General features: G+C 43.4%; 1 gene segment (V, D, J or C); it reads left to right on the forward strand.

The window, feature by feature from the left end:
- Positions 1-656: 656 nt before the first annotated feature.
- Positions 657-13140, forward strand: LOC145712978 (T cell receptor beta variable 10-3-like). The segment is given in 3 exon segments: positions 657-705; positions 801-996; positions 12945-13140. Coding segments are annotated over 3 exon segments (441 nt in total).
- Positions 13141-27851: the final 14711 nt, after the last annotated feature.

Here is a 27851-nt window from a genome sequence, read left to right on the forward strand (position 1 = left end):
TACTCATGACAGCACAAAGACCTAGATACAGATGGCAGGGCTCCCATCGATCAGTGATCTGTGAGACAACATAAAATAATTCTTCAAATTCCAACGACCCTGACCTTGATACTTTGGAAACTTTCCGGGCAGGGTTATTTTAAACAAAACAAAACCAAAAAACAAAACAAAAACAACAAAACAAAACAAACAAACAAACACCATAGGCTGACACCCAATTATCCAGAGTTAAGGCAAAGAGAAAGACTAGTGAAAGGTGTTTGGAGGCAAATTTTGAGCAGAAAAGTCACAAAAGTACCAAGAGCATTATAATACTATTTCTTAGTCTACAGAAATTGTATGAAAAATTGCTACAATATACAAGTAAGGAATTATATCATTATTCATAGAAGAACGAGTTTCCTTACTAAAAGGCAGAGGAAAAGCATATACACCTGTAAGACTTCTTCAAAAAGCACACTTACAAATCCTTCCCTTTCTGAGACATTCAACTTCGTATATGTTAATGATTTGCTCCTGTGGGGAAGGGGTGGGGCAGGGTAGCTCTGCAACTTGAGCATTTGTCAAGGACAGTGACGTCACGGAGTGACCGAGAACCCCAGTTCTATTTCCCCAAAACAAAACTGGGAGACAGGAGATCTTGCCCTCCACCAGAAATGGCCAACAGGCTCTTCTTTGGGGCTGTTCTTTGTCTCCTGTGGGCAGGTGAGTACGGGACGGCTCCATTCCCTGGAGTCCCCGACACCCAACACAAGCCTTCCTCCAGAGATGACTTCAGTCTGTATCACTCTCCTTTACAGGACCCATGGATGCTGAAATCACCCAGAACCCGAGATACAAGGTCACAGGGACAGGAAAGAGGGTGACTCTAAAATGTGACCAGACTGAGAACTATGATTATATGTACTGGTATCGACAAGACCCGGGGCACGGGCTGAAGCTGATCTACTATTCAAACGGTTTTGACAGCATTAACAGAGGAGATGTCCCCGATGGGTACACTGTCTCTAGAAAAAATATGGAGAATTTCCCCCTCGTACTGGAATCGGCCACTTCCTCCCAAACATCTGTGTACTTCTGTGCCAATAGTTACTCCACAGTGACACACAGCTGCCTCCTCTCTGCACATAAAGGGTGGTTAGAAGCACTGAGTTACCCTGAGCTCGCAAGGCCTGGCCCAGACCCCAGCATCCAGTGTTGCCGTCCATCCCTCGGCCAGTCTCACCCCGACTGGAAGTCACCCTAACATCCTTGGTTTGTTCTTTCTCTCTCCTGCTGGTCTCTCTTTCTCCTGGCAGAAAGAAAAATACACCTTGAGTTGAGGTACATGAAGAGTCTCTCGACAATCTCAGAGCCCCCACATTCCTCTCTCCCGCTATGGGTTTCAGGGACTTCCTCACTCTTTCCCCCACCCTCTACTACCCTTCAGCTTACAGTCATAGACCTTCACTCATATGGTCTCTGCTCCTGGCTGCCTTTCTTCTGTGAGGCGATAGATAGCACTACAAGGTCCTATAATGTCTGTCCTGCCCCTGCCTCTCCACCATCAGCTTGGACGATTTTCCCCCGGCTTTCTCTCTGCCCAGTCCACACTCATGTACATTCAGTTGTTTCCTCATACACGCCACGTTCTTCTCCACCGTAGGGATCTGTTTTTTACAGGCTATTTCTTCACGAAACATATGTCCCTCCCTCTTATTCCTGGATCTCTACTTCATCCCTCATATGAAAATATATTTCAGGTCTACTTTTAACTACGAAAAGTAAGACTTAAATTTTACTAGAAGAGATTAAGAAAGACATTTTTAGGCATTTATTTGAGGAAAGATCTTTTTTTTTTTTAAGTGGAGACACAAAAGAACACAAGCCACAAAGAAAACTATAATTTCAGTTGCATTAAATTAAACTCTTTTCCATCAAAAAACACCATAAAAATGAAAAGGTAAGGCACAGCCTGGGAAAAGACCGGAGAAGTACAAACAAATGATGAGGAATCCATATGACAGACACCATTCCCACTCCCCAGTGATTCCCAGCCTCACCACTGGGATTCCCGGCCTCACTTGCACTTGAGGGGTTGGGGACCTACAACCATGTTCTGAACAAGGAGATGTGTATAAAAATGCCTTAAGTCAATTCCAGGGCTTGCCTTGTAAAATATCCTGAGGCTCTGTGTTGGGAGTCTCCAAGTATACACCCATGTTTGGAGATTCACTAAGAGGATTCACAAGAGCTGTATGTAGTTGTAGTCAAGGCTAAGAGTTATTGGTGACACAGTAAATAGTCAGTGGCAGATCACAAGGGGAAAAGACACAGGCAGAGTTTGAAGGAATCCACAGGCAAATTTTCTTATGCTCTCTTCCTCCTTGGAGACGTCACACAGAGCCCACACTTTCCCCCAACAAAAAGGCAGTAATGTTTCTGCCACAGGAGCCCCTTAGGGACTTGATACCCAAGTTTGTTTGTTTGTTTGTTTGCTTACTGTCTTTTTTAATCTTAAAAAACATTTTTTTGAGAGTGCGTGCACATGCTCATGAGCAGGGGAGGGACAGAGAGAGAGAGAGAGAGAGAGAGAGAATCTCAGGAAGGCTCCACCTCTATCGCAGAACCTGAGGAGGGGCTCAATCCCAGGAACCTGGGATCATGACCTGAGCTGAAATCAAGAGTTGGACGCCTAACCAACTGAGCTACCCAGGTTCTCCCGCCCAAGTTTTTATTGGGGGCTGTTTATATAGGCACCCACTGCCCAACACATACTAAAAATGTGGTTTCCCAGAAGTTTATGGTGTTCAGCATAAACTGTGTGTTTCCATTAACAGTCTAGGCATCCTTCTCAGCTGGGAAAAGTCGGTATCAGTACAGATAACTGTCTACCTGCTAAGTTCCCGGATGCCAGCCAAAGGCCCATCTTATAAGGCTTTCTGAGCATGACCGTCTCAGGCTGTGTTAACTGCTTTCTGCGCAGTTCTTCGTGTCTCTTTCCCATGCCATGGTGAACTTGAAAGGTACAAGTTATAGATTGTCTAATGATAATATTAGAAGCAGTTTGGCTCACTCGATCATAATTTGGTGGACAATCACTGAAGAAAGCTGCCCATGGCACACTGGGCTTTACAGTCATGGGAAATAGAACTTCATAGAGTTAAACAACTGAAATGTTAGGATCTCTTTCGTTTTCTGTAGCATAGTTGACTTTGTCTAATAGTATCCAGAAAGAATGAAGAATTCTTATTACTTAATAAAAAAGAAAACCCAATAAAAATGGCAATACTTAATCTAGGTAATTCGCAGGGGCGCCCAGGTGGCTCAGTTGGTTGAGTGTCCAACTCTTGATTTCAGCTCAGGTCGAGATCTCATGGTTTGTGAGACTGAGCCCCATGTCAGGCTCTGTGTTGACAGCATGGAGCCTGCTTGGGATCCTCTCTCTCCCTCGCTCTCTGCCCCTCCCCCATTCCTGTGCATGAATGTGCATGCTCTCTCTCTCTCTCTCTCTCAAAATAAACTTTGAAAAAAATCTAGGTAATTCACAGAAGAGTAAACATGAATTACCACTAAACATGTGGATAGATTCTCAACCTTGCCTAGAATCAAAGTATCGCAAACTGAAATAAGTTATGACTTCAAACTTATCAGACTGGAAAATTTTTAAAAGACTAACAGTCTTAAATTCAAGTAAAAATATAGATTAGTGGAAACCCTCTTACACTACACTAGATGCGTTCACAATATTGTGCAACCACTACCACTATATTTTTCCAAAACTTTTTATCACCTCAAACAGAAACTCTGTACTCATTAAGCAATAGCTACCCATTCACTTCTCCCTCCTACCAAGCCCTAGTAACCTCTAATCTAGTTTCTGTCTGTATGAATTTGCTTGTTCTAGATAGTTCATATAATGTGGAAACATACAATATCCTTCCTTTCGTGTTTGGCTTTTTTCATTCAGCATAACGCTTTCAAGGTTTGTCCATGTTGTATCAGAACTTCATTTCTTTTTACGGCCAAATAATATTCCGGTGTATGGATAGACCACATTTGTATATCCACTCATCAGCTGATGGATATTTGGAGTGTTTCCACCTTTTGGCTATTGTGAGTGATTCTGCAATGAACATTGGCCTATGAGTATCTGTTGGAATTCCTGTTTTTGATTCTTTGGGGCATACACCTAGAGGTAGAATTTCTGGGTTATATGGTCATTCTATGTTTAACTTTTTGAGTAACTGACAAGCTGTTTTTCTCAGTAACTGCACCATTTACATTCTCATCAGCAACGTACAAGTGTTCCAATTTCTCTACATACTCACCAACACTTGTTTTTCTCTTCCTCCCCGTCCTCGTCCTCCTCCTCTCCTTCCACAGCCATCCTAGTAGGTGAGAAGCAGAATCTCACTGTGGTTTTGATTTGCATTTCCCTGATGACTAAGGCATCTTTTCATGTACTTATTGGCCATTTGTAAATCTTTGGAAGTGATGTCTTTTTTGTCTGGTTGTCTTTCATTTCAGAGTTTCTCTTTGTCTTTATATGTTAGCACTTTTACTGTGATGAGGCTAAATGAGATTGACGATGAAGTTCACTTGGGAGATTTGTTCCCAATGTTTTTAGTGCACGTGGTACTTCTGAAATATTTGTAGTATACTGTGGAAGACACAAAAGAGTAAATTTACTGATATTGTGGGAAACCAGGATTCCTACTAAGAGAAGGGAGCTATAATGAAAAAAAAACAAAAAAACAGGGAAAGATGAGGAAGAAATCTGTTCTGATTTGAATTGGAGGTATTGGTATGAACTTACGATTTTTTTTTTTTAATTTATTTTTGGGACAGAGAGAGACAGAGCATGAACAGGGGAGGGGCAGAGAGAGAGGGAGACACAGAATCGGAAACAGGCTCAGGCTCCGAGCCATCAGCCCAGAGCCTGACGCGGGGCTCGAACTCACAGACCGCGAGATCGTGACCTGGCTGAAGTCGGACGCTTAACCGACTGCACCACCCAGGCGCCCCATGAACTTACGATTTTATTTTTTATGTTTATTTTTGAGAGAGACAGCACGAGCAGGGGAAGGGCAGAGAGAGGTGGGGACAGAGGATTCAAAGCAGACTCTGCACTTAGAATAGAGAGCCCAATGCGGGGTTTGAACTCACAAACTGTGAGATCGTGACCTGAGCCACCCAGGTGCCCCCGGTATGAACTTATGATTTTAAAGATGATATAGTTCCTGAAGCTCCTGGGCGGCTCAGTCAGTTAAGCACCAACTTCAGTTCAAGTCATGATCTCTCGGTTTGTGAGTTCGACCCCCTGTGGGCCTTGCTGCTGTCAGTGCAGAACCTGTTTTGGATCCTCTCTCTCTCTCTCTCTCTCTCTGCCTCTTCCCCTGCTCACACTCTCTCTCTCAAAAATAAAATAAACATTAAAAAAAAAAAAAGATGATATAGTTCCTAATTCTATCCATGGAAGGGTCTAGGAAACAACTCAAAAGCCAACTGGCTAATTGTTTATTTTCCTCGTGGTTGTGCTTCCAGCACCAATGAGCAACACTGTTGCCAAATATTTGATCTCTAAATGTTATTCCCCAATAGAAAGAACAGAGCTGAAATTGATTCTTCCAGATCCAGGGCAGGAAAAGTACCGGGAGCATCATCTACAGATCATCTATAGTGTGTACTTGCCAAGATATTTAACAATAGATAGATATTTAACAATATCTAACAATGGAGGAATTCTGATTGTGGATCATTTTACCAGTCAGCTGGCCTGGACTCTTCAAAATCTCAAGGTCATAAAAAACAAAAAAGTTGAGGACAGACATGCCTATTTTAAAAGTGACTAAAGAGACCTGGCAATCAAGTGAAATAACTGATCTTTGATTTTTGTCCCAGGAAAAAAGTCAAAATCTATAAAATAGGACACTTTGGGGACAGCTAGAGAAAGCTGAATGTGAAGTGTATATTAGATAATGATATTATGTGAATGTTAACTGTTTTAATTGTAATGATGGCATTTGTGATTATGTAGGACGATGCCATCTTTTTATAGGAGAGGCCAATTGAATTATTAAGGATAAAATGTTCCGGAAGTTAAAGGTAAAATATATACAAAGAGATAAAACGAATGTTACAACATGTCAACAACTGGTATTGTTGTTCCATTTATTATTCTGTTTGTTTTACTATTCTTTCAACTTTCCCACAGGTGAAAAGTGGGAGGAAAAATCTTAAGATCCCATAATATTGGCATTATTTTAGTGTGATGGTAGGTATTTATTATATTCATTGATTTATGTATTTATTTGGGGGGGAGATAGGGGGAGAGAGGGAGAGAGAGAATCCCCAAGCAGGCGCCTCACCGTCAGCACAGAGCCTGATGTAGGGCTTGATCTCATGAACCGTGAGATCATGACCTGAGCTGAAACCAGGAGTCAGACGCTTAGCTGACTGAGCCACCTGGGCGCCCCATATTCATTTTTAATCTCTATTATATCCTATAGTGACCATAAAATAAAAGTGTAAGAGAAGACCTCTTACAGCCCTATAGCGCACTTTCCCCACAGGAGACAGGCTATGATTGAAAAGATGTCCTGAAAGACAAGACAGTTCATAATTTGAGGACAAACAGCTCTATGTCTCTGAGATGAGCACAAAATTTAGCCAGTGGTAAATGCCAAGAGGCCTTTCAGCAAATGTATAGGCTTCTCTGTGCCAAGGGAGTCCAAGCATCCTGAAGGTTAGTGAAAAACTCACAAAGTGGGAAGTTCATTGACTGTAGACCGAAGAAAAGAAGCGTGTCCCCAACTTGTGGTTGAACAGCATGCATCTGCCTAATATGGGAGGGACAAGAGAATCAGATGGAACTGGAAGGATTTACCCTCATGAGAAGTGTCCCTCACAAATGCTGTCCCTCATGAACACTGTCACCTCATGAGCACCGTCCAATACTAGCCTGATTCTAGTGCATGTGGTGTAGTTACACTAGGCTCCCTGAGCCGTGGATGAAGGACCTCAGCCCAGCGGCCCTGAACCAGCGGTGGTCAGGACGCACATCGAGGGTTGGATGGAGAAGTTTCCCAGACGTAAGATCACAGAAAAAAAGACAGGCTGTCGCTTTGTGGTATGATCCTATTTCTGGCCACAGAACCCTTTACTGGTATTGACAGACCTTGGGACAGGGCCTGGAGCTCCTGATTCAGTTTGGGGATGAGGCCATGTTAGATGATTCACAGTTGCCTGAGAATCGATTTTCTACAGAGAGGCCCAAAGGAATAGACTTTATTCTCGAGATCTGGCCTCCGAGCTGGGCTTCTCGGCTGTGTATTTCTGTGCCAGCACCTTGGCCATGGCATCACAGAGGCCCTTCCCTTCTGTGCACAAAACATTATGATTCTTCTCTCTATTCAGCTCCTGGAGGCTCTGAACAGAGGCCTTGCCTTATTCCTCATTATGCAAGGGATAGAAGCAGCTTTGCAGAGATAAGTTATGATTCATATAAAGGGAAGACATGGCTTATTTGAGACATAAGGACTGAAAATGTTGTGCGAAAATAATTATGACTCAGGGTTCAGAAGCACCTCTTGGTGACAACTCAAGGATCCCAAACTAAAAGTGACTAGTCACACACTCAGCCACCAGGGGCCAGTGATGACTGTTCCCCTATAAAATATGTAATCACCAAACACGTACAATAAACTTTAATAATACAGATGGCGGGTCTTCGAGAGGAGTGAGTAGCAGGCTCTCCCTCTGTGGTTCTTAAAACCGTCTAAATGATTCGAATTGCTCTCCAGCTTCTCCTCTGCTGTGGGAAGTTTTCTGCATCGAAGTCTCAACGCAGCGTGTGCTTGGAAAGCATCTTTTTCCTGTTTTCCTGATGTTGTTAATGATGATGGTAATGATGATGATTTCAGCTGTTCTTTTCAGCCCTTTCCCAACTTGAAACGAACACACACAAATGGATATCCTGGCATCTGGTCCCAAATCTTAGCTCTAAAACGGATTCTTTCTCCAGAGTGCTGTAACTTTTCAAAGTGACCAACACAGTTCAGCACTGTGCCCAGGCTTGAGCCAGTCAGCTCAGGGGCTTTGAGGGCATTGCCAGCTGTCTGCCTTAGTACATTAAAATAGCTCCGCTGTGCATTCAATATTCCTTAGTGAGAATTTCTGAAACAGTTGCCCACTTACACCCTCTGATGAACTCTCTCATTAATGCCCTTTGTGTTGAGATTCATATCCTCTACTACAAATTCTGCTGGATTCTCTAAGATAGTACTGGATAGCTTTCTGAACCATTGGTTGGAACTGTCGGGAAAGCAGTTAATTGAGATTTCCCTGAAATTCCCTGCCCCTCAGCCCCTGCTGGCTTCCCTTCCTTCTTTATCCAACCAAGAGGCAACTCATCAGTTATGTCCGTTTAACTGCTGCATATCCCTTCACCTCCTCTGCCTATATCACCTCCTCTGCCCGTATCACCTCCTCTGCCCGTATCTTCATCCAATTTACGTGGCTGAGAAAACCTCAGTCATTGATGAATGCCGCTATCCACCATATCCTTGCCAGAATTTTTATTTGGTTCTTTTTCTAGTCTGCTGTTTTATATATTTGTATTTATAAATTTATTGTCTATATATTTATGTATATTTATATTATAAATATTTAATATATCAACTTATTTATATATAAAAGTGTGTAAATCATATATATATATATAGTTACCATATAGTGTTATATTTGTTTCAGGCATACAACAGTGATTCAACAATTCTACACACTACTCAGTGTTTATCTTAATAAGTGTACTCTCACTACCCTCCACCTCTTTCACCCACCGCCCCACCCACCTCCTCTCTGGTGACCGCCAGGTTGTTCTCTATATTTGAGAGTCTGGTTTTTTGTTGGTCTCTTCTTTTCTTTGTTTGTTTGCTATATTTTATGGTTACGATTACCCTAATAACATGTCTTTTGTCTCCTCACACCTGGGAAATCTAGTTGCTCCAGAGTCTGCCTGATAATTTTCACATCTAACGTCTTTGTCGGGCTGTTTTTGTTGATTTTTTCTGCTGCTTCCCAAGCCATGATGTTTGTATTTTTCCTTATGAACTTGATTCTCTTTGGCTCTGTGCCAGACACTAGATTTGTAGAAATAAATTCTTGTCTAGGATGGATGGATCTTCCTCCAGAGAGAATTTCATTTTGCTTCTGCCCATTCCATGTGGGTATAAACAACCTGGGGCTGCTGATTCAGAAGTCAAGGCCCGAGGTGGCCTGGATCACCTAGAGAACAGATTCCTCTCTCGCTCATCTTTACATTGACTCTGTTAATGTTCCACATTTGATACATTCTGGACTTTGACTTCTCCTGGCCTGTGAGTCAGCTTCGTGAGTCCTGAGTGAGGGTAGGCAAGTGACCCCAGAGGCAAAGGAGTTATTATGTTCTCCTCTTCAGCTGTTCACTTTCTGCAAGGCTCCAGCCTTGTGTCTCTCACTATATTGGGGGGACATTAATTAACTGAGGTTTTTGATATTGTTATTTGTCTCATCTGTTTAGATAACAACAGAAGGATTGATTTGAGCGCTCTTATTTGTAATTACAGGATTGAGGTCAAGGAATTTCAAATAAAAATTCATTCATGTTAGATTCTCAGTCTGTAATTTCTTTGTATTTGACTTACGTGGCATAGAGATGTAACACTTAAACTTTAATTTCAATCAGAGAATTTTTTAAGAACTTAAAGAGTATTGGGACACCTGGGTGGCTCAGTCAGTTAAGCATCCGACTTCTGCTCGGGTCATGATCTCATAGTTCGTGGGTTCGTGCCCTGCGTCAGGCTCTGTGCTGACAGCTCAGAGCCTGGAGCCTGTTTCAGATTCTGTGTCTCCCTCTCTATCTCTCTGCCCCTCCCCTGCTCACGCTCTGTCTCTGTCTCAAAATTAAATACACATTAAAAAAAATTTTTTAAGAAAAAAGAACTTAAAGAGTATTTACAATCAAGTTGAGACATTTGGTTTTTGTCATTTTATTATTGGAGTATTTTTATGTTCTTTTTTACTTTTATCGCATAATCTCTGACATGCCTTTGAACCATGTGGCAGGATGGAAAACAAAATAGGGAGTGAATATTTAGATTTGGTCAGACAGCACAAAGTGGACTTGGAATTCATTTTACTGAGGTGCTGTCGTGACACTTTTGAGCTGTTTTTTCATGAGTACTCCCAGGAGCAGTGGTTGGAATTGAGAGAATAACTGATAAGTGACTCTGTCTTCCCCACTTAAACCAGTCTCCTGGGACAACACTTTATTCCACATTCCCCATTTTGGGAGGCTTCCCTAAAGTAATTCTCCCATTCTAATCTTCCTATTCCTTACCAAGCTTTCTCTATGGGAAGGGAAATGAATGATCTTGTTTAATTTCCTCATCTTTCTTTAGTCTCTCTTCATCTTTGTGGCTTCCTCCTAGTACCTAGGGAAGAGATCAATTCCTTGGTGGTTTCTCAACATGCACTAAGATTAGTGGAGAACTTTCTTTTCCATACACGGTAGCCTGCAGTGTGGAGGGGAGAGAAAATGGGTTAAATTCTGATTCGGTATACTGCTAGCCAGCCCATTGGGTTTCACATCTGAGTCCCATTATTTACCAAATCAGAAAAGGCATTATCATCTCCACCTGTGTGACTCCAGTGTCTAACTCTCAGGTGGTTATAAGACTATATTATTTGTTGACCCTCTAAGGCAAGCAAGTGAGAACACCCATACTCCCTGTACTCAGTGACACAAAGCACAACTCCCCTTACGTCCTGGCAAGAGAGCACATCGGTGCTGTTTCCGTCCATTGGCCACTAGGAGGCACTGTGGCTTCGCTGTCATCTAGAGTCTGGAGGGGCTGAACAAGCTCCCTGGAAGGAGGGGGCTTAAGAGTTAAACCAGGGGGCTGGGTTTAGATTCGGGGAGCTGCAGATGCCCTGAATGCTGGCTAAGAATGAAGGAACTAGAGACCAAGACTTCTTCCTCTATTTTGTGGAGATGACTTTTGCTCTGAATTGGGCTCTGAACAGAAAGCATGCCTGCAGTGGTTTGCTGACGATGTGGCGGCTCACAGAGCTGGGGGTGGTGAGGCTTGCATGTTCTGGGCTCTGGGAAAAGCTGAGTGTCAGAGGAGTCTTAGCGAGCCTGACCCAAACCAGCCCCGGCCAGCCCACCTGCTCTGTGGTTCTGCAGAGGATAAAGCAGGGAGACCTGCAGGTGCTACTTTGTACCACATCAGAGGGACCCGCGCCCCATGGAGCTGGCAGTCACAGGGACGCCACCAGCAGATCCACTTTTCGAGCAGGGACTGGGGTGGGCCAGAACAACAGAATTTCTCCCCAGCGTCTTTCGTTCTCACCAGGAAGAGGCCACAATGTAGTGCTGACTTTGCCATTTGCCCCAGACTCCCATGTGTCCCTTGAAAGCAAATGATGTCTGGGGATGAGAGATAAGAAGGCTTTGCCTGGACTTCCCTCGGCCTGATTTCAAGTTCTTTCTGTGTGATTGTGTGTCAGTCTCTCCCCTGCCCGTATCTTGTATCCAGCCACTGCCTCTTCTGCCCAAGGCTCATGGACACTGTAATGTATTCCATTCCTAGGCTGCTCTAACAAACGACCACACATTTTGTGGCTTGAAAGAATAAAGATTCATTATCGTACAGTTTTGAAAGTCAGAAGTCCAAAATGGATTTAACTGGGTTAAAATCAAGGAGTCAGCAGGGTTCTAGAGGCTCTAGAGACACTCTGTTCCCTTGCCTGTTTCAGCCTCTAAGCCACTGCCATTCCTTGGCTCATAGCCACTTTCCATCTTTTAAGCCAGCGATGACCGGTCGAGTCTGTTCTCACACGACATCACCCTGATCTGACTCCTTCTTCCTCTCGTTGGGACCCTTGTGATTCTGTTGGGCACACCTGAAAATTTCCATACACACTCCCAAGAATAATATTTAAATAAACTCTAGAGAATTTTATTTGCAAGTCTTGAAGAACAAGAAAATCCTTCACTTATTTCATGGTGGGCAGACAGCAATACGGGAGATTCTATCCTATGGGCTTTGAGAATTTAATAGAGCTCAAGGATGAATAAACTCGGTTTTTCACTGCAAATAAGAGCTTTCAAATTCAATCAGTTCTGGGAGCATCAATTCAGCCCCTGGAGCCCTAACCATGCAGTTAGTATTCTTGTTCTTCCTGGGGAGCTCAGAGCCCAGCTCCTAACTGATGGATGGTTTTGAGCGTGTGTGTATATATATCCTGGTCATATGACCAGGAGCCTTTAGCCACCAGTGAGGGGAATATGAGAGTTTGCAGAGAAGCTAGCTTGCAGGGAGACCATGCAGTTATCTTTAAATACGTGGAGTGTAGGTTCAAATGGGAATAGTTGGCAGACTCTAATGAAGACATAGTATAGAGAGGGCATTATGAATTGATAGTTTCAAAACAAACCTGTGAGTAGCTTCTGGATGTGTGAATCTGTCTCTCGCATCGATCGTAATTGGGTCCAGGTATATCCGATTCACTTCAAGCGAGCTTCTGACTTGGAGGGGGGGTGGCTTATTTAGTGATGTCACTGACAGACACATCTTGTGGAGATAGATTGTCCCCAAACTCACTGCTCTGCTCATGCTCACAAGGGCCCTGGTCTGGGCTGTTCCACATGTGTTTGTCACCCTGCCATGAGCATTCCGGCCATCTGTCTCCTTGGGGTCTTTTGTCTCCTAGGGGTCGGTGAGTCCCCAGAAAATTTAGCATCCTCATTCTGGGTTTCTCTGTTGTGACTCCAATATTTTTCTTATTCTGTGCCCTTCCACAGAGCCCACAGATGCTGGAGTCACCCAGACACCCAGGCACAAGGTGACAACGAAGGGACAAACGGTAACTCTGAGATGTGAGCCTATTTCAGGCCATGCTTCCCTTTACTGGTACAGACAGACCTCAGGGCAAGGACTGAAGCAGCTGGTTTACTTCAACAATCAAGTTTCTATAGATGACTCGGGAATGCCCAGCGACCGCTTCTCAGCCAAGATGCCTGAGAAATCATCCTCCACCCTGGAGATCCAACGCACAGAACCCGGAGACTCGGCCACATACCTGTGTGCCAGCAGTTTAGACACAGTGCTGTAGAGTCGTCCCCAAACTGTGCAGAAACCCTCGCTTCCCCTTCTCCCTCCTGAGTAAAGGTCTTTCCTGCTCCTCCTTCACAAAAGAAATGAGTGGGTTTGAGGCACGACAAGGACAGAAAGTGATAAGGTATCAACGTAGAAAATCTTACGTAGGAAATGACATAGGAAAAATGGGTTTCAGGGATTCCTCTCAAATTGTGAGCTCAAAACTCACCACACATGTAAGATACACTTTAATTACCCGCCCGGTAGACTTCCCTGCCTTCCTGCCTTGGCCATCCCCATCTGAATGGTGGGCACTCCTGCCAATGGGTGTCTTCAGAGCTACTCAGTCTTCTTCATTCTTTTCTAGAATTTTGCCACCCACCACAAGTTCTCCTGATGATGACAGAAACCTCTTTACTGTGATTGTAGACATTCCTTAGTGTTAATACAACTTAACATTTATGTGGGGCCTTTTCATTGCATTCAAAGAACATCACAAATATAGGTAAAGCAGCCAGGTTCATACATGAGATTCAAGCTACCACTCCTGGAATCTTGGGATTTATTTGTCTCTATCCTGCCAAAAGAGAGCCCAGGCCTGACGGAGGATAGACAGCAGAGGCCAGTGCCAGCTGGAGGCTGGGTGGGGCCTGTTCAGCTGCCCTGCTCTGGAACAATAAATATGGAGTCCACACCGAATATCTAAAAGTGTGCTGACCCGTACACACTTTTTTGCCTGCTTTCCTCCCTGATCATACATCCTGAACACCCAAACCTATATTTTTCTTCTGATTTATGCCAGAAACTCCCATTCTACTCTGCATGGTCATGATTACTTTCTTCTATGGTCTTATTTTATGTACTGATCCTTTCTCACCCCTTATTAAAGCATCTTTGGCAACTGGTGCAAAGATGACTATATTTTGACTGCCCAAGGAAATTCAGGGTTACGTGAATGAGTTCTGCATATACAGCCAAATTCCACTTGTCGCTATCCCACTTTTTGCTCCTCCAGGGTCCTGACTTCTATGATGGAAACCATGAAAAAGTAAATTCCGTTTCTATTGTGTTTACACTGACACAGAATCTGTTTCCGTGTCTGATTTCATGTGTTCTTTATTCTTCTGGCCCTTCCCTGCTGCTCCCAGACTATTTTCTTCATCTGCCCTAAAACTCGGCTCCTTTACACAATATAGCATTAGAATATCACTCTTGAGTGTTGCACTGACTTCTTTGCCATCAGCCCTTTCCTTCCCCTTCTGTTCGCTCTACCACAAAGCCTGTCGTCAGTCTTGGTAACTTAGTCATCACATACATGATTTATATATTTAATAAGTATGTCACCATGTGCACAATTACTCCATGTCTCATCGTTTCAATGTTTTCATCTTTAAAGCAGGAATAATTGTGATAAGTGCCTTGTGGTGTTTTTTAAGAGATAAATTAATCCATGAAAAGTACATAAAAGCTTTCAACACCTATAGCCATTTATTCTGACTGTTGGCTTTGTATAAAAACCCATATGCAAAAAAAAAAAAATGTAAAAGAAAAAGATGGAGATAGACTTACTGACCCCCAAATAATGGCCACACAATGGAGAAAAAGAAAGAACCCAGGGGGGTGGTAAAGAGAGGCTTAATTTTTTTTGCCATTATTTATCTCTTTTTAAAAAAAATTTTTTACATTTATTTATTTTTGAGACACAGAGAGCATGAGCAGGAGAGGGGCAGAGAGAGAGGGAGATACAGAATCAGAAGCAGGCTCCAGGCTCCGAGCTGTCAGCACAGAGCCCGATGCGGGGCTTGAACCCACAAACCGTGAGATCATGACCTGAGCTGAAGTCAGACGCTCAACCGACTGAGCCACCCAGGCACCCCTATTTATCTCTATTTAAAACTAAGTGGCCAAATGTTGCGACGTGTCCAATGTTAGTGATCAGAGATATATCTCATTAGGAGTTGAATAGACCGTGGTCTCTGTAGTTCCTGCTTGTGTATCAAATCTTATGAACTATTTCTAGTGTCTCTGAGTCATGCCTAAGTGTGGCCATTATCTTTTACTGAGACAGTTCATCATCCCTGGTAATTCTTTGACACGTAGTTACAAATTCAACAATAATCTTTTTCCAAAAAATACAATACAAAGGACTATTTGCCTTCACATGTAAAAAGTCATGCTCTTTTAGTTTTCCATGTAGATTATTTGAATTTATGTATTAATAACATCCAACAGATTTATTTGGGTTTAGTAATAGAACTCTTCTCTTCCCTACTCCTCAAATCAAGTGCAGAATCTGTATTTTGGATGACACAGTTCCAGGCTCCGGGCTCTCCATTACACAAAAAGCTATAAAATGGCAAGAACTCTTGTCTGGATATTTTCTGAGATCCTGGTTGATGACAAACTCCCCATTTACTGTTGAGAGATTAAAAATACAAGGTCAAATCTAATACTAAGTCTTTTAGACAGTGAGAAGGTACCTATTGAAATAGCCTCATTAGGTGGCTTGTCATGGGAGAATTTATATTTCCAAGGACCTTCTTGAAAGTCAGAGAGAGTGAACTACCAGTAACCGGTGAACTCTCAGACAGAAATACTTTGTCATATGCAATAGGAAGCATAACTGGCCAGACCCTCTCTCTCAAAGAAAAAGTAATTAGGAGGACACTCTGGGAGAAATAAGTTAGATCACGTATACACAAAGACCCCAAATCAATCAACATAATTATAGCAAAAGTTTAGAGGACAATTAAAAGGACTCTTGTGGGGCACCTGGGTGGCTCAGTCGGTCGAGGTCGTGATCGCGCGGTTCTTGAGTTCGAGCCCCACCTCGGGCTCTGTGCTGACAGCTCAGAGCCTACAGCCTGCTTCGGATTCTGTGTCTCCCTCTCTCTCTGCCCCTAACCCACTCGCATTCTGTCTCTGTGTCTCTCAAAAATAAATAAACGTTAAAAAAAAAATTTTTTTTTAAAAAGGACTCTCGTGGCCGGAACAATGTCACAGGGAGTTTAATTTGCTAAGAGCCTCGATGAAACATTACATGTCTTTCCTCTTTGCCACCAGGATAGGAACAAAGGAAGACTATTTACAGTAGAAAGTTCTTATATGGTTCTTAATATATGTTGGGCATCCCTCTAGAAGCTGAAAACAGTCAATTAGTACATTCCATTTTACAGACAAGAAAATTGAGGAAGAAATGTGATTTTCCAAAAGTCATACAGCTAAGAAATGATGGAAGGGAGATTCAAACACAAGAAATTTGGCATCAAATTCTTTTTAACCACTTTCAAACTACTGTAAACAAAATTAAAAATCCAGATTTACTCAACTAGAGAAAGAAAGCGATTTTCTTGGGAGAAGTGCTAAAATCTTAGGAGACTTCGTATTCTCGTGTGAAATGAAAAGGGAGTCCGGAGGGCTAGGAAAGACAGATTTAAGGGGAAAAGGGAAGGCATTGGGGTTCAGTTGCTCTCAAAGGAGTTCTTGTTTCTGAGGCAGATCAGATAATTGGGCCCAAAGAATCCTAATAGAGGAAATAGTACAGGACCTCAGGGGACACATTGGAATGTCTCCCCAAAAGACAGGATGACCTTCAAAACCATACCTGTAAGAATGGCTACATATGGGGGCGCCTGGGTGGCTCAGTCAGTTAAGTGTCTGACTTCAGCTCAGGTCATGATCTCGTGGTTTGTGAGTTCGAGCCCCGGATCAGTCTCTGTGCTGATAACTCAGAGCCTGGAGCCTACTTCAGATTCTGTGTCTCAGTCTCTCTCTCTGCCCCTCCCCCACTTGTGCCCTGTCTCTCTATCAAAAATAAATAAAACGTAAAAAAAAAAAAAAAAAAGAATGGCTACATATGATCTGGATAGTTCTGACAGGGAGGCCTAAAAGATCAGTTGAAAACACTAAAATTATTCTGTGAGTCCCAGCTATAGTCTGGCCTAAAAGACATGTCTATTATGTATAAAATATATAAATAATTTAAAAAACATATTATAAATATAAAATTATGAATCTTAGCAAAGTCTTAGGAAAAATGGGGCATATTACAAAGGAAACAGGCAAAACATGAGAATACCTTGTAGATAGGATTACTCAGCAGAGGAAATTGAAGATATGCAACATTTGTTTTAATGGTGCTTGTCTTAGAAGACCCAGACGTTGTTAATGTCACAGATCTCATTAGGAAGGATCACAGAGATAACATCAAGATTATATTAGAAAGATTTATGACTTGGACCAGGATGCAAACATAGAATTTTGAAAACATATTCAATTCCAGTGATTATTACTAACATCACTGTGTTTGAGAAGGAACAGGATGAATTTTCAAAGCATTTTAAACTCCTGGAAATTCAACCCAATCTTTCTTAAAGGATTAGGTAAGAGCCGAGGGAAATAAAATGATTACATTTGTATCGTTCTTGTAGCAATAAAAAGGTGTAATGGAAATAAATACGAATCAGATCCTGGAACATTCCATATTTGAACAAGAGAGTCAGCTGATGAAAAAAAAAAAAAAACTGGATTGGACTTTCCTGGTCCCTTATAAGGAATTGTATAATGAAAGTAATACATATCAGATTCAGGGCATCTCTGGGATTTTATTACTGGTAGTTCATTACGATGTCATTTCATTGTGGCATCATGGGAAATACGGCAGGACAGATTGGGGAGGGAAGAGAGAATAGAGAGCTAGTTCTCAGTTTTTCAGCCAGTGTGGACTTGGAATTAATTACTATACTGTTGTGAACCTTTTCCTGTCTTCCAAGGCCCAGCTTAATTGCACAGCCTTGGTTCCAGGAGGGTATCCTAAGGAGCAGGGATGATATTGGGGGAGATGCCTCCAGGTGCGAGCACAACTGTCCTAAAAGATGCTCATTTCTTGCTGCTCACCGGCAAAGAGTTTGCATATCAGGCACCTTTATTCACCACTCTCTTTTACGGGGGCGGTCCTCCAGAGCAGTGCTCCCAGTTGCCACCCCTCCCCTCCCTCTTCTCGGTGGCAGGAGAGCAGAGCTCGCCGAGGGTGACTTGGGAAAGGAAGGACCTGAGCAGGCTCAGCTCACGGCCTCCAGCTTGGCCCTTTGTATTTGTCAGCCTGTGGGGAAGACACGTTCTGTTTCCCTGCCTTGAAATTATAGTAAAATTAGTAGGCAGACCCAATTCAGGAAGTAGGAAGTCAGGGTGATGGGCCGTTCAGTTTAGGGGAATGCTGGCTTGCCCGCGTAGCTGCGCTCTTCAGTCCTACCTGCACCAGCGCCAAAGCTGCAGTTTGGTTTTCAGTTTCTCTGACGTCAGTATCTCTCTCTCAAATGTTTTCAATCTTAGAAACAGGGGTTAGTATTTCCGAAACCCCTAAAAAACCAACAGCTCTAACTCCGCTCTACCCCTATAGGCATGGGACACAGTATAGGGCACTTTGGTTCCTGACCAAAAAAAAAAAAAAAAAAGGCTCATTTCTAGTGACTCTGCCCCACTGGCCGCCAGGAGGCACTGTGGTTCCACTACCACTCAGTGGCTCTGGGGGGAGCTGGGAGCGCTGCCTAACAGCAGCGGCCCTTAGTGCGAAGCACTGGCTTGGTAGCTGAATCGTGAACCTGATTTGCAGACACCGGGTGAGTGTCGGAAAGAAGACGAGGGCGCAAAGACTTCTATTCTTGCGCAGATGGGTTAAGACCAATAGGGAGCATGGGACTGCAGGCAAGTTGTGAATGGCCACCATACACAGGGGCCACAAGTTCACACCCCAGAGGTACCAGAGAGTCGAAACGAAAGTAGTTTTCATGTGTGTTGAGCAAACAGACACTGTGGAGGAGTAAACAAGCACATAGGATTCCCATCCCCTCCCTCCGTGGACCCAAGTCTCGTGGACCCACAGAGGTGTGTGTTTAGGTGGGTCAGAAGTAGACTGCAAAGATCACGGCCGAGTTTCTGTTGAGGGGGACCATTCCCTGCATAGGGACAGGAGGGCAGGGCAGGGTTCATTTCTGTGACTACGTAATAACGGAAGCCCCTTCCCGGTGGCAGAAATGCCTTGATAGAAAAGAGGATCTTGTTGTTCTCTAAGTTGGTACAAATCATCAAGTCAGCTCTCTGCTATGTTACTGAAGAGATTTAGGAAATGAGCCCCCAAGGCCATCTGTCTCTGCTCTGTGGGCACCTCCGAGCCAGCACAGGATGTGGGGGCGAGGGGCTGCGCGGATAAGACTGCGTGTCCTGCTAGAAGGAAAACAAAGCCGAGTCAGGAACAGCAGAGAAGCTGTTGACATGCACAGTCCTCTAATCCCAACCTGGTCCCAGCCTACTGCTGGGGATGGCATTGGGCAGGGGGTTAAGGCAGGGCCCGGAGGAGGATGGCCACAATGTGCTAAGTCGAGGGGCTCTGAACCTTCAGAAGTCCACGAATACATTGACAACACCAGGACCTAGAGTGACTTTAGGTCTGACTTTTCTCTCGACCAAGGCTCAGAGTATTGAGGAAGGAGCTAACCTGCTCACCCTCTGAACTTGTTACATGCTCACAGCTTCTCTGTTTTATGACCTTGTGTCTCCCAGAGGAGATAGATCCTGCACAGGAGTAAGAAAATCCCCGCTGCAATGCTATGCCCCGATCCAGGATGCTTCCCATGCATCTCTGTCAATATTGCACCTCCTAAGGTCTGTATGCAGCTCTGACTTCTTCACCCCCAGGCTGCAGGATGCTACCCAGAAACAAGTAAACACAGGACTGGGGAGTGAACGCTGCTGATTCTCTTCTGTTAAGAAAGTTTTACTGTTATAACTTCCAAGTGGCTAATCATACCTTTCTCTCTCATCTTGACATATTCCCAGTTTGGGCAATGGGAGGAGTGCAGCTCTGTGCCAACAGCAGAGACCTGGGAGCAAACGTGCTCCACCTTCTCCATGGACAGAAATCTTATCACTATTCATACCCCAAAAACCAGGTCATTTTCTAGATTTGCATCCCCCCCGCAGAAAGAGTTAGTTTGTGGGTTGGCTTAGTATAGGGAGAGAGACAGGCACTCATTTTTGAGGAACCTTTAGGAGCTGAGGATTAACCGGGGACACTTTATTGTGGATCTTCAAGGAGAACTAAAGCCCTCATTTATCACACACAATCCACACCAGTGCCTGAAGGATTAGCACAAATCTGGGCTTCACCACAGAGAAGTCAAATGGGACCCCTATGTGTGGAAATGCAGAAATACTAGCAGCACTGTGATGTGGGCGGGGGGCCAGGGATCACACAGCACAAGGGCATTGGTCTCTAGGCTTCACCAAGAATAACGTCTTCACAATCCTGTCTCTTCCCAGGGATTCCATTTAGGCTCCCACCCCCCCCCCCCCATGAGCACTGTGGCCAAGTCAAAGTGCTTCTTCGCAAGGATCTGAGGCAAAGCCCTAACTGAGCAAGGAACGAGTTTGACTTTGTGTTTGGTATCACGATAGGGATTGCCCACGAGAGGAAGAAGGAAAGTACTGAGATCTGAAAAGTAACTTATTTTTTTTAGTGTTTATTTTTGAGAGAGAGAGAGAGAGAGAGAGAGAGAGAGAACACACATGGAGGAGGAGCAAATAGAGACAGAGGGATACACAGAATCACAAGCAGGCTCTGCACTGTCAGTGCAGAACCTGACGCAGGGCTCGAATTCACAAACCGTGAGATCGTGACCTGAGCTGAAATCAAGAGTTGGACGCTCAGCTGACTGAGCCACCCAGGAGCCCCAAAAAGTGATTTATCGATGTCGGAATCCCGAGTACTGGTGGCACACCCAAGTGGAAATATCCAGTAGATGGTGGATACGTGATGTGTCTGGGAGGGGAGAGTGGTGGAGGCCTGGGCTGTGGGAGGTATAATTGAGGAAGGTGTTTTGAATGAGCCAATCACATCCTGGGGTAGTTATGATCGAGTCCAGTCAATCCTCTGTAGAGAAGTCATGCTCACTTTTGGAAGGAGGTCCCATGAGCAGTGACAGAGAGCAATATCGCTGTCAGGCCATTCTCTACTGTATGGAAATGGGAGGGGTTAGAATGCCCCGCCCCTCTGTTCATGCCCACAGGGGCCTCATCTGGGTGAAGCCCCCTCCTGGCCACCCTGCCATGGCCACCAGGCTCCTCTGCTGTCTGGCCCTTTGTCTCCTGGGAGGAGGTAAGTCCCCAGAAATAAACAATCTTCATTTTTAGATATCTCCGATTACAATTCCGTTTATGTCCCTTATTCTGCCCCCAAATTCTGTCCCCTTCACACAGAGCCCACAGATGCTAGAGTCACCCAGACACCTAGGCACAAGGTGGCAATGATGGGACAAACAATAACTCTGAGATGCGAGCCTATTTCTGGTCATGAAGTCCTTTTTTGGTACAGACAGACCTCAGTGCAGGGACTCAAGCTGCTGATTCACTTCAATAATCAAGCCACTATAGATGACTTGGGAATGCCCAATGGCGGCTTCTCGGCCAAGATGCCTGACAGATCATTCTCCACCCTGGAGATCCAGGGCACAGAACCCGGGGACTCGGCCACGTACCTGTGTGCCAGCAGTAAAGACACAGCGCTGCAGAATCACCCCCTCCCTGCACAGAAACCCCCAGGTTTCCCCTTCTCCCTCCAGCCCCCAGCTGTCCTTGGCCGTCTTTCGAGGCTTCCCTTCTCTCAGCACAAGGACGTGAATCTGGTGTTCTACATGTCCCCGGGGAAGGCAAGAACACATAAGTAGAAAACTTTGGGTAGGAAGACAATAGGGGGTTGATTTCTGACATTCCTCACAAATTCTCGCAGAGGATGACTGAGTTCAAGACTGAGGGTGAATGTCACCCACTGGGCTTTCAAGTGATTAAGTAAACTCACAACTGTGCCACAGCATAGCCTGAGTTCTCTTCAGTTAGTGATCTGTACTCCTCCCGTCCCCCTACCCCCCGCCTTTGCCTTCATCAGAATGGTTGACCTAGAGTGGTTATCTCCAGAGAACAGCCCGGCCCTTCCCATTTCTTCCAACCCTTCTCATTCTCAGTTTCCCATAACAGTCTTCCTTAATTGTAGTAAAATTCCTTTCCATAGTCTCATTTATTTTAACTTTTCGTTTAAAAATAACTGTGGGGGGGGGGGCACCTGGGTGGCTCAGTCGGTTAAGCATCCGACTTCAGCTCAGGTTGTGATCTCACGGTTGGGGAGTTCAAGCCCTGCATCAGGCTCTTTGCTATCACCACAGACCCTGCTTCAGATCCTCTGCCCTCCTCTTTCTGCACCTCCCCGGCTCTCTCTCTTGCTCTCAAAAATAAATAAACATTTAAAAAAACTAAATAATAAAAATAACTGTAAATTCACAGGAAGATGCAAAGTAGATCAAAAGGGTCCAGAGACCCGTCATCCAGTTTCCGCCAATGGTTAGATCTTACATCATCATTCTAAAGTTAGCAAGACCATGACGTTGACATTGGCTCCATGTGTGGAAGCAGTTCTAAGCCATTTCTGTCACATGTGTAGGTTCACACAGTCACCACTGTAGTCAAGATACAGAACTTTTGCAACACTACAAAATCTCCCTTTATAATGTCACACACACACACACACACACACACACACACACACCATCCGTAACCCCTGGGAAACACTAGTCTCTACATCTATAATGTTGTCATATTGAGACCGTTGAGACTGTCTTACAGGTGGAATCATATGGTTGGTGACCCCTGAGATGGGCTTTTCCCCTGAGCGTATTCCCTTGAGACTCACCCAAGTTGCTGCATTTAGCAATAATTCATTTCTTTTATTGCTGAGTTTTGTCCTGGGGGCATGCGTGTACCAGAGTTTTTTTCACCGTTCACTTATCGTAGGACATTTTGGTTGTTTCTAGTTTTGACTATGACAAATTCAGTGTCTGTACATAAACATTTGTGTGCAGGATTCTGTGAGGACACAAGGTCTCATTTCTCGGGGATACTTTTATGCCCAGGAGTGAGGTAGCTGGATTACACGGTGAGTGTGTTCTGACTTTTTTTGTAATTTATTTATTTAGAGAGAGAGAGAGAGAGAGAGCATGCAAGAGTGGGGGAGGGGCAGAGAAAGAGAGAGAAAGAAAGAGAGAGAATCCCAAACAGGCTCCATGCTGTCAGCACAGAGCCTGACACAGGGCTCGATCTCACGAACCCTGAGGTCACAACGTGAGCTGAAATCAAGAGTCAGACACTTAAGTGACTTCGCCACCCAGGCGCCCCAAGTGTGTTCTGACTTTTTAAAGACACAGCCAAATTATTTTCCAGAACGGCTGTACCATTTGACACTCCTAGAGATTCATTTTTCATCCAGTGATTTCAATTTACATGCGACATACCATTTTATTATTTCCACAACAGGTGTGCAAAGGACCAAAAGAACAGAAAATCAAACGTGGTAGATTCAAATACTCTTTTCTTTGGATGTTTTGGTACGCTTCTCTTTAGAATATTTGAATTCTTTCTATCCTCATCCAACTGGGGATCTGCCTCTTCAGTGCAGTCATCACTCGTTGCGGCTGTCTGATGCAGGGTCAGCCGTTCAGAAAGCTGTGAATCCACTGCTGGCCACGTGATTCATAAAAACATCAAGTTCCCAATGATGTCTCCTCCAACGTGCTTAGTTCTACCGGTTCCAAGAGTACACACTGACTTCTCTGGGCATGTTCTTGCCAGAGACAAGACCACATACCCTTCTCTGGATTTTGCTTGGAATTCATAGACATTGCTTGCAACTCATTCTGGTTGTGCTAATTGTCAAGCTATTTTATACAGCCATTCCAATGGCAGCCCACGTACACGTAAGATTGTAATGTAGTCAGCAATGCTTCGGTGGCATTTGGCTTTAAGAAGTCTACGTTTGAAGTTTCGCTGGAAACTTAGGATCACGTGAATACTGCCCTATGACCACAAATCTATTGTCATAGTCGGAGATTTGCTGTTCCCAGATCCTGACCTCCCAATGGAAATGGAGTGGTGGAAAAATTCGTTCCTCTTGCTGGTATTAATCAGTGGCATTATCGGTTTCTGTGAGTGACCCTCATCAGCACTGAGGTCCCTTTTGTTTTCCATTGTTGCTTCTCAACTATTTCTTGTTTCTCCTACCTTAAAATTCCCAGCATCTTGAGTGGATTGCAGCACCTAGATGATACTTAGTTTCTTCTTTTGCTCACCCCAATAATCATTTCTTCCAATGCATCTCAGATACTCACTTCTATTCTTCATATCCTAGTCTTGTAATTACAAATAGTTTGAGTTGCCTCCAAAATCAATCTCTCAAACATCCTAGTCTCTCCCACAACCTCCTCTCATCCCATCCTTGGTTCTACCCTGAAGCCACTCTTCAGCCCCATTAGGAACTGTAATACGTCATATTTCACTTCTCTTCTTTCCTTCTACCATATTACTACTTTTCATACCTGGAGTTGGGGGTGGTGTCTACTCTCTGGATCTTTGAGTAGCACAGAGAATCTGAAAGGTTCCTTACTCTCCCCAAGCAGCATTACAGTTGCAGACTGTGTCTTGAAGCCTGTAAGGCCATCTGAACATAGGAGGCCGTAGACTTTTATTAAAAGAATTGTTGTTTTTTATTGCTTGTTAGTTTCATCCATCAATCATAGTTAAACTTTTTTTTAACTTTATTTATCTTGCGAGAAAGAGCATGAGCAGGGGAGGAGCAGAGAGAGGGAGAATCCCAAGCAGTCTTTGAGCTGTCAGCGCAGAGCCCATCACAGGGCTCCATCTCACAAACTGTGAGATCATGACGTGAACCAAAATCAAGAATCAGATGCTTAACTTATGGAGCCACCCAGGCACCCCAATCATAGTTAAACTTTTGACGACTACAAAAACACTAAGAAAACATATGTTTACCTAGAATGTATGATCTGATCGCATTTATGTGTATGTGCTTCATCTTACAGGCACAAAGAAATTAAAAGAAAACCAAATAGCATGTTTATTTATTTTGTAGGGATGATCAAGGCAAACTGTCAAGGGGGAGATAATTTGCACAATAATGCATAGTATGTAAGGTTATTTAAGAATAATTAAATCAATAAAACCCCTTATTGAAGTTTATATACGTTTGCATGTTTGTACAAGGAAGGCAGAAGTGGTAAAATGTACCACTGATTATTTAGGACAAAGCTACAGAGGAAGAGCAGAAAGATCATTACCCTTGTCTTAGTCCATTTTTCTTTCTAAATTTGAAATACCCTTTACCTCTACATGATACATAGGTAATCTAAAAAGAAAAAGAAATTCACCAGTTAGAAGAAAAAAGAGAGAACTTATAGGCAGAGCAAGGAAGAGCTAAAGGTATAGGAACTTAGCAGGTTTCAGACCAGATCTAGGTTTTCAATGCCCATATAATAGAGATGACACAGGACCTATAATAACAAGTCTTACATTAATCCTGGAGTCTCAAAATGGTCACTGCCTTCACAGACTAAAAGTGTTACAACCCAAAGACCCAGAAATGCAGTTAGAGAATTGTGTGTTTGGTCAGGACATTGAGTGCTAGACAAAAGGGAGAAGTTAGCAGAGAAATTGAAATTCTGGACTGTGTCTCACATGTTTTGGAATAAAATGTTGCCAATGTTGTGTGAAATGGAAACCACACACTCAGAAACTGAGAAAAAGGTCTACAACCATTGAAACCCTTGGGGACCCAAGAGTAAGAAATTCAGTATGGCCCTGGAGTGGACTTTTCTTCCAACCCAGATGGATTAACAGGAATCTGATTTAACCTGCTCAAAGCAGCTAAAACAAACAAACATAATACATGAAACAACAGTTTTCAAAGCATTATAAATCAGGCAACAAAAGACGGTGATCCCCAAGAGATGAGAAATAACCAATATGAGCTCTATGGCCATCCACCTCACCACCTGGAGGGAGGCCATGATGGGGCCCAGGAGAGGAGACCCAGGCAGAGCATGGTGAGCTCCCTGATGTCAGAGTTCAAGTTGGAAATACAAGAAGTGAAAGAAGGATGCTTGTAGATACTTTTCTACTGGCCACAAGGAGGCATTATGGTGTCACTGATAGCCAAAAATTGTAGAGAATGTCTTTGGCATTCTATGAAGTGTGGATATAAACAGAGGATTGCAGGGCTTGACTTCTGTATTAAGATGAGGATAGTTTGTTATCAACAATAGCCAAAGTATGGAAAGAGCCCAAATGTCCATCGATGCATGAATGGATAAAGAAGATGTGATATATATATATATATATATATATATATATACACACACACACACACACACACACACACACACACAATGGAGTATTACTGGACAATCAAAAAGAATGAAATCTTGCCACTTGCAACTACGTGGATGGAACTAGAGGGTATTATGCTAAGCAAAATAAGTGAGAGAAAGACAAATATCATATGACTTTACTCATATGAGGACTTTAAGACACAGAACAAATGAACACAAAGGAAAGGAAGCAAAAATAATATAAAAACAGGGACGGGGACAAAATATAAGAGACTCTTAAATATAGAGAAGAAACAGAGGGTTACTGGAGGGGTTGTGGGAAGGGGGATAGGCTAAATGGGTAAGGGGCACTAAGCAATCTACTCCTGAAATCATTGTTGCACTATATGCTAACTAACTTGGATGTAAATTTTTTAAAGAAAAAGAATTTTTATCATGACAAAAAGAAGAAATGAAATAAAATCTCTCATCATTAAAAAAATTGGGGGGACATGAATAGACACTTCTCCAAAGAAGACACCCAGATGGCCAACCGACACATGAAAAAATGCTCAACATCACTCATCATCAGGGAAATACAAATCAAAACCACAATGAGATACGACCTCACACCAGTCAGAACGGCTAAAATTAACAACTCAGCCAACAACAGATGTTGGTGAGGATACGGAGAAAGAGGATCTCTTTTGCATTGCTGGTGGCAATGCAAACTGATGCAGCCACTCTGGAAAACAGTATGGAGGTTCCTCAAAAAACTAAAAACAGAACTACCCTACGACCCAGCAATTGCACTACTAAGCATTTATCCACAGGATACAGGTGTGCTGTTTTGAAGGGACACATGCACCCCCATGTTTATAGCAGCACTATCCACAATAGCCAAAGGATGGAAAGAGCCCAAATGTCCATCGATGAATGCATGGATAAAGATGTGGTGTATATATATATATATATACAATGGACTATTACTCGGCAATCAACAAGAATGAAATCTTGCCATTTGCAACTACGTGGATGGAACTGGAGGCTATTATGCTAAGTGAAACTAGTCAGAGAAAGACAAAAATCATCATGACTTCACTCATATGAGGACTTAAAAAGACAAGACATGTGAATATAAGGGAAGGGAAACAAAAATAATGTAAAAACAGGGAGGGGGACAAAACAGAAGAGACTCATAAATATAGAGAACAAACTGAGGGTTACTGGAGGGAGTGTGGGGGAGGTGGGCTAAATGGGTGAGGGGCACTAAGGAATCTACTCCTGAAACCATTGTTGCACTATATGCTAACTAATTTGGATGTAAATTAAAAAAAAAATGGCATAAGACTAGGGAAAAAATGAGCAGATGATTTGATCTTGCTATTTTTACACCTCCATTTTCACCCTGCCATCCTGACTCAGACATTCCATCTTGGAGAATTTAGTTCCCACACACAAACAATTTTGTTTCGGTGCTGTGCTTAATAAACATTGAAATCAGAAATATACGGGGAAAAAAAAA

The sequence above is a fragment of the Panthera onca genome, chromosome A2, assembly GCF_046562875.1.
Source record: "Panthera onca isolate mPanOnc1 chromosome A2, mPanOnc1 haplotype 2, whole genome shotgun sequence".
Lineage (NCBI taxonomy): Eukaryota > Metazoa > Chordata > Mammalia > Carnivora > Felidae > Panthera > Panthera onca.